At 38.7% G+C, this 7,239-nt stretch overlaps 2 protein-coding genes across 2 annotated transcripts in view; both read right to left on the reverse strand.

The window, feature by feature from the left end:
* LOC106938054 (gelsolin-related protein of 125 kDa-like) overlaps nt 1-7,239 on the reverse strand; it is a gene marked incomplete at its 3' end in the record, with an annotated part of 44,549 nt that overhangs the window by 29,370 nt on the left and 7,940 nt on the right. The window lies entirely within an intron of this gene.
* Nucleotides 5,446-7,233, reverse strand: LOC106938055 (gastrula zinc finger protein XlCGF8.2DB). The gene is made up of 2 exons (XM_015019883.1): nt 7,195-7,233; nt 5,446-7,026 (listed from the first exon to the last, which is right to left on the reverse strand). Exons 1-2 carry the CDS (start codon nt 7,208-7,210, stop codon nt 6,332-6,334), a joined length of 711 nt encoding a protein of 236 aa, XP_014875369.1. The 5' UTR covers nt 7,211-7,233; the 3' UTR covers nt 5,446-6,331.

The following is a 7,239-nucleotide window of genomic DNA, read 5'->3' on the forward strand; positions in this document are numbered from 1 at the left end:
CTTTTCACCAGTGTGAATCATCATGTGCTGAGTTAATACATGTTTTTGACTAAAACTTTTTCCACAGTTCCCACATGAAAACGGCTTTTCACCAGTGTGAATCGTCATGTGCTGAGTTAAATTAATTTTTTGACTAAAACTTTTTCCACAGGTCACACATGAAAACGGCTTTTCACCAGTGTGAATAATCATGTGCCGAGTTAAATTCCATCTGTGACTAAAACTTTTTCCACAGGTCACACATGAAAACGGCTTTTCACCTGTGTGAATCCTCATGTGGTGAGTTAAAGTCAGTTTTCGACTAAAACATTTTCCACAGGTCACACATGAAAACGGCTTTTCACCTGTGTGAATCATCAGGTGCTGACTTAAATGCTGTTTGTGAAAAAAACTTTTTCCACAATTCACACATGAAAACGGCTTTTCACCCGTATGAATTCTCAGGTCAGCATCAAAAACAGATTTGAAAGCGAAACGCTTTTTACTGATGACACATGAGGAAGTCTTGCATCTTTCCTGATTTAGGTTCTCAGCTTCAGCAGCTTCCTGGAAGATGACTTGATTCCTGTTTGGTTCTGATTCAGTTTGGGATGTTTGTTCATCAACAGGAACCAACATACAGGTATCAGTCTCCTGTTTTAACTCAATCTGTTCTTCGCCATGACTGCAGAAAATTTCTTTCTCTTCCACTTTTATCTGCCGATGTTCTAGATCCTCTTGCTCTTTTTTTATCTGCCGATGTTCTAGATCCTCTTGCTCTTCTTTTATCTGATGATCTTCTGGTTCTTCCTGTTCTTGTTTCACCTGCAGAGGTTCTAACTCCTCCTGGTCCAGAGTGGATCTCCTCTCCTGGTTCCATTGTTCCTCCTTAACGTTATGTAGCAGGTAATCTGGTAAGAAAACAGAAAAAAGGAAGAATTGTTGACTCTTTTGAATCACCAGATAGAGTAGTGGTGCACCGACTGCAGTATTCTGGCTGATTGCTGATTACAGATTTTTAAAAAGTCTCACCTGCCGATTCCTATTTTGACTGATGCCATTCTTTCTGTCTGAAATGTCACTAAATATAGCAGAAAAGTCGCTCAGTTGACAAATGTGAGGTGACTACTGTTAACAGCGAACGTGCAGACATGACCTGGTGGGCCGGTCTATCAGTCAATCCTCTCACTGGAGAGCAGAAGAGTAAGTGGTTGATTTGTAGACTTTTGCTGAAGCAGATAAGATCAGTGGATAAAACTGGTTTCACATTTAAGTATCTGCTGATCACTGATCTCCCAAACTTAAGGAAATCGGGGCCAGTTAATCGGCTAATCAATAAATCGGTGCACCCCTGTACAGTGCCTTGGTATAGGGGGTGAAAGTGATGACAATTCTAGGGGCCCTGACCAACAGGGGGCCCTCCACAATTTAATTATTTATTTTTTGTTCATAGAAATTTAAAAAAAATCGGGGCCCTGTCAATTACAAAATTAATCATATGGTATTTTCAAAGATTGTTTTAAAGCAGTAAAAATTTAATGTTGCCCCTCCCAGAAAAAAAACCACACATCCATATTTGCCCTGAATCCCCCTATCTGCATTAAATGGTTTGTTCCTGCTTGGAGCGCTTCACCGTGATGCTGTTAGCAGCAGCCAGTGGAAGACACGAACGACTGTGGCAGTTACTTTTAGGCCTGTCATGATAAACAATAAATCAATTAACCGCACGATAAATTAAACCTATCGACCTAAATTTAATTATCGGCTTTATCGTCGCTTCCTTCCTTTTTTCTTTCTGTTGATGACACTGAATGAAAAAAGGCTCAGCTCCGGTGCTCTCCACTGACCCTCCCTTCCTATTTCCTTAGTGTAATGTCCAGCGTACACTACACGAGTTATCGGTCGACTGTCGGCCCATTTTCAAAACCTGAGAGACACATTAGCCGACAGAAATCCTAGGTATAACGGTTCAATCGGGTTCGTCATGCCATGTGGTGTCTTTATAACATCAAGAATGAGGGCAAAATGGAACAGGAGATCAATAGAAGGATTGGCGCAGTAAAGCGGGTGCTGTACCGGTCTGTCATGGTGAAGAGACAACTGAATCAAAAAGCAAAGGTCTCGATTTGCCAGTCAATCTACGTCCCTACCTTTATCTATGGCATAGGTTTAAGGGTCTTGACTGAAAGAACAAGATCACAAACACAAGCGGCCAAAATTATTTTTGTTCCATAAGGTGTCTGGGCCCTCCCTTAGTGATAGGATGAGAAGCTCAGTCATCCAGGAGGGACTGAGAGTAGAGCCGCTGATTTTTCACTTTGAGAGGAGCCAGCTGAGGTGGGTCAGGCATCAGATTAGGATGCTTCCTTGACGCCTCCCTAGTGAGGTCTTCTGGGCACGTCCCACCAGGAGGAGGCCCACAGGAAGACCCAGGACACGCTGGAGGGACGATGTTTCTCGGCTGGCCTGGGAACGCCTTGGGATTCCCCTGGAGGAGCTGAAACAAGTGGCTGGGAAGACGGAAGTCTGGGCCTCTGCTGACCCCGCAACCCGAATGCGAACAAGGGGAAGATGATTGATTTATTGATTGATTTTTCTTCAACAGCTTATGGGTCTTAAGACCCATAAGTTAATTGGGTCTTCTTAACTCAAAATCAATGTGAAATGATTCTACTAGACTGAATTGGTGGGCCACACTCATTTTTATTCCATTTAACACTTTTTATTCCTTTTCAGTGGGTCACATGAAATTTAAGCTATTAAACACCAATCATATTTTTTAATTTGTAAATTTAAATTACGTACAAAATGGGAAAAGATCTAAAATGGGGAAAAAATGAGTGTGCCTCCTCTCTAATGATTTGTAAAACAATTTGAAAGAGATTTTGAATCAATAGGACACATGTCTTGGAAGCTATTGCAAAAATATACTAAATTTTGACAAAGAAAATTGCTAAAAAAAATATTTTAAAAAAAGCATCAAAATGGAAAACAAATGACTGTGCCTCATCCATAAAGGGTACTAGAACAATTTCACACTGGTTCTGGGTCAATGGGTCACAAGACCTAGAAGCTATTGAAGAAAAATACTGAATTTTGGAAAAAAAATTTTTAAAAAAAAAAAAAAAAAAAAAAGTTAAAATAGGAAACAAATGACTGTGCCTCATCTATAGAAACTAGTATAATTATTTCAAAGTGACTATGAGTAAATAAGTCAGATGACCTGGAAGCTATTGAAGAAAACCTTATATTATTTAATATTAAAATTATTAAAAATATTGTATATGACTTGAAAATTTAATAGATGATATTGTGTCTCATGTAAAAGCATGAATTAGCACTGACAATTAGTCAGTTGGTCACAATTCATGGTATTTATTAGCATTTGTTTGACAGGATTGTTTGGTTCAGTAACTTGTTGATAGTCCCCAAGTGAACCTTCGGGCGCTTGAGCCGGGAGCGGTGGAGAACAGCTGGCCGACATTAGCGTTCATAAATCGGATCAACCTTGAGCTAATCGCCGCTTACTCCGCGGAGCTCGAATATCCAACTTGAAACTAACTTCAAGTTGGATATGGCTACCTATATTAGCCATTTTCACAGCATAATTGTGACGTCTGCGTTCATTTACCTGTTAATAACACTTTTATATGGGAAGAAGACAGTTACTAAAGTGATCGACATACAGAAAGCTTCATACATTTAGGGCTTAACCTGCATTCAAACGCTGGTATTTCCTACCTATTCGATGTAAGATTATCTGAGGAATCCGGGAGAAATCCACCACTCCGCGCTGATCATCCATCTCTTCCTCCGACTTTAAACTCTATGAATGTTTCTAAAGAAGGATTAACTGCTCTTTGAGAAACTAGTTTACACAAACTCGAAAATTCAACAAAGCAAACCGTGCGCCATCTTGTTCTTTCTCCTATTCTTCTTCTTTGGGATTTTATGACTGTTGGCATTCACATTGTTACATTACCGCCCCCTTCTGGATAATACGAGCATATCGGGTGAAGTATCTTGCCAAGGACTCGACAACTGAGACGGTGCTGGGGCGTTCAAACTGGTTTGTGCGAAAATTTGTTCCCCTGTGCGCGCTCCCCTGCGTCGGGAGCGCGCACTGCAGACAGAGGTGGATCTGACCATTTTCACGGCGCTTCTGATCGATTTCTTGGTAAAACTCATATAGTCATGTCAATGTAACTTTCAGTTTAATCGGCAGCTAACAAAATTCTAAAATAAATGAATAAACGAGGTCTTTTTTGGAGGTCTTCTTAAAACGTTTTGTGTTGTTTTTTTAATAGTCAAGAGATTCAGTATTTTTCCTACTTTTATCACTCAAGCCTGACAAATAAAAGTTAGTCACCAAACACAGTTTTCCAACATGTAGCGTGTGTTTATAATTTGTCATTCCTGATATAAGAGGATGGAAACTGGCTGGTAGCAGGACACCAAAAATTAAGACTTCTGAAAAGATGAGAGTGTATGCTTTCTGGTAAATACCGTTCTAATGTAAAATATGACAGATTACTAGATTAAGGAAATGTCTAGTATACTACATCGCACATAATCATCTTTGAGAATTTGGAAACAGTTGCTCTTTATTTCCCAAAGTTATGGGGGGAGGAGAGGAGAGAATGGATATAGCATTCTCTATATCCATTGAAATAATCTGCCTGAAATGATCTGTTCGCCTCCATAATATGGGAACAAATTAATTTACCAACAAGTCTTTAACTCTGTTTGTTCCTTTCTTCATTAACAACAAATCCTCTGGATATGTTGTATTCCCATGGAGGGGGAACTGATTATTTCAGGCAGCTAAAATATTTGGTACCCCACACCCCCTGTAGCTTTAGCAAAAAATTGATCAAATGTTACCAAATCCACAAGACTTGTTGGTAAATTCATTTGTTCCCATGTTAAAGGGGGGAACAGATTATTTCAGGCAGCTAAAATATATGGTTCCCCTTTTGGCAAATAATGAGAAAATGTTTTCAAACTTACAGGATTTATTGTTGATGATAAGCAGAATGAACACAGACTTCCTGATAAATTATTTTGTTCCCATGTTATGGCAGGGGACTAATTTATTTCATGTGCCTAAGTTATACTTTTCTCCCATAACAACTCTAGAAAATAATGTGCAGATGGCACCAAAAATCAAAGGATGTCTTGTTCATCAGGAGAGGAATAAACATGGCTAAAGACTTGTTGGTAAATTAATTTGTTCCTATGAGATGTGGGGGGAACAAATTAATTCAGGTAGCTGAAATATCTACCCTGCTCCCCTCATTGCTTTGGCAAATAAAGAGCAACCTTTTCCAAATTCTCAATGATTGTTATGTGTGATTTTCACAGGGGAAACAGGTTTTCGCACTAGACCGTCGGTTACATGAACCACAGTGGCAACAGGTCTACTGCCACCATCTACTGGGCTGAAATATAAGGCAATAAACATGCTAAAGAAAAACTCTAAACTTTTATTCCCAAATGAAACATTACATTTAATTAGCTTCAAAGACATTAGTATAACTTTTAGATCTATCTAAATACACATAAGCCATTTCAATATAAAAAAGAATCTTTCACAAAAGACCGCTCAGCAGGAAAGACCAAAATATTGTTACAACTAAGTTGAGAGAAACATCAAATTATTGAAGACAATCACACATACTGTTAGAATTTTTTGTTATCATTCTTACATTTCATTTATAACATTAAACATTTATTACTTTAGATCATTAACCCAACATTATATTGTTATAGATTATTGTGGTTCTTATTTAAAGTGTTCTAACTTCCTTTTGTGTGTATAAGCTGACCTGGAGGCCCCATCTGCCTTTTCGTCTTCATGTGAAACAGTTAATTGTGTATTTCCCAGATCTTAAATTATGTTTCCACAGGTGCCTTCTTATCAACCAGAATACTCCCTACCTTAGAAACTGCCTGTGTGCAGGCATGATAATAAAAGACGGGCTCAAATTGGAAGTTAACAGAACATGCGGTGGGCAGCTCGCTGGAGCGGCCCGCTGCATCTTCTCCTTTCACGAAAGCTTGGTCAAAACTCACACAAGTTGTCTGTGGTTCATTTTACACAGGTTGTCGAAAAATACCCATCACATACTTTGTACAATCAATCCACAAAAATTAGTGTGGTGAATTTTGCATTTACTGTAAAGTACCAATGGATTTTACTTGTTATTAAATAGGTAGTTAGACTGATTAATATGTGAAACAAATGAAAGCGCCAATTTCCATTAGATTTTTTGTGCTCTAAATTAATTACCCGAGTGATTTCTCATGTGAACAGTTAAATGACATTTTTCATTAAAACCTTTTCCACAAGTCAGACACCAAAAAGGCCTTTATTTGTGTGAATTACAATATGATTAAGTAAAACACGTTTTTGACTGAAACTTTTTCCACATGTGACACATGAAAAAGGCTTTTCACCTGAGTGAATCTTCATGTGCTCATTTAAATACCGTTTCTGACTGAAACATTTCCCACAGGTGATGCATGAAAAAGGCTTTTCCTCTGTGTGAGTTCTCATATGAGCACCAAAAGCAGATTTGAAAACAAAACACTTTCCACAAGTCACACATGAAAAAGGCTTTTCACCTGTGTGAATCGCCATGTGAAGTGTTAAATGGCGTCTTTGAGAAAAACACTTTCCACAGTTCACACAGGAAAATGGCTTTTCCCCTGAGTGAATCATCATGTGCTCAGTTAAATATTGTTTTCGACCAAAACTTTTCCCACAGGTGACACATGAAAAAGGCTTTTCTCCGGTGTGAGTTCTCACATGGACATTGAAAGCAGATTTGAAAGCAAAACATTTTCCACAGGTCTCACATGAAAAAGGCTTTTCACCTGTGTGAACCGTCATGTGATTAGTTAAGACGTGTTTTTGACTAAAAGACTGTCCACAGGCAACACATGAAAATGGCTTTTCACCCGTATGAGTTCTCATGTGAACGTTGAAAGCAGATCTGAAAGCAAATCGCTTTTCACAGATCACACACATAAAAGGCTTTTCATCTGTGTGACACCTCATGTGACTAGTTAAAACCCGTTTTTGACGAAAACACTTACCACAGGTCACACACGAAAATGGCTTTTCATTTCTATGAGTTGTCATGTGCTTAGTTAAAGAATCTTTTCGACTAAAGGATTTTCCACAGGTCACACATGAAAACAGTTTTTCACCTGTGTGAATCGTCATGTGCTGAGTTAAAACCTCTTTTTGACTAA

This window comes from Poecilia latipinna, unplaced genomic scaffold, assembly GCF_001443285.1.
Source record: "Poecilia latipinna isolate Pla-1442-1.1 unplaced genomic scaffold, P_latipinna-1.0 Scaffold2498, whole genome shotgun sequence".
NCBI classification, from domain to species: domain Eukaryota; kingdom Metazoa; phylum Chordata; class Actinopteri; order Cyprinodontiformes; family Poeciliidae; genus Poecilia; species Poecilia latipinna.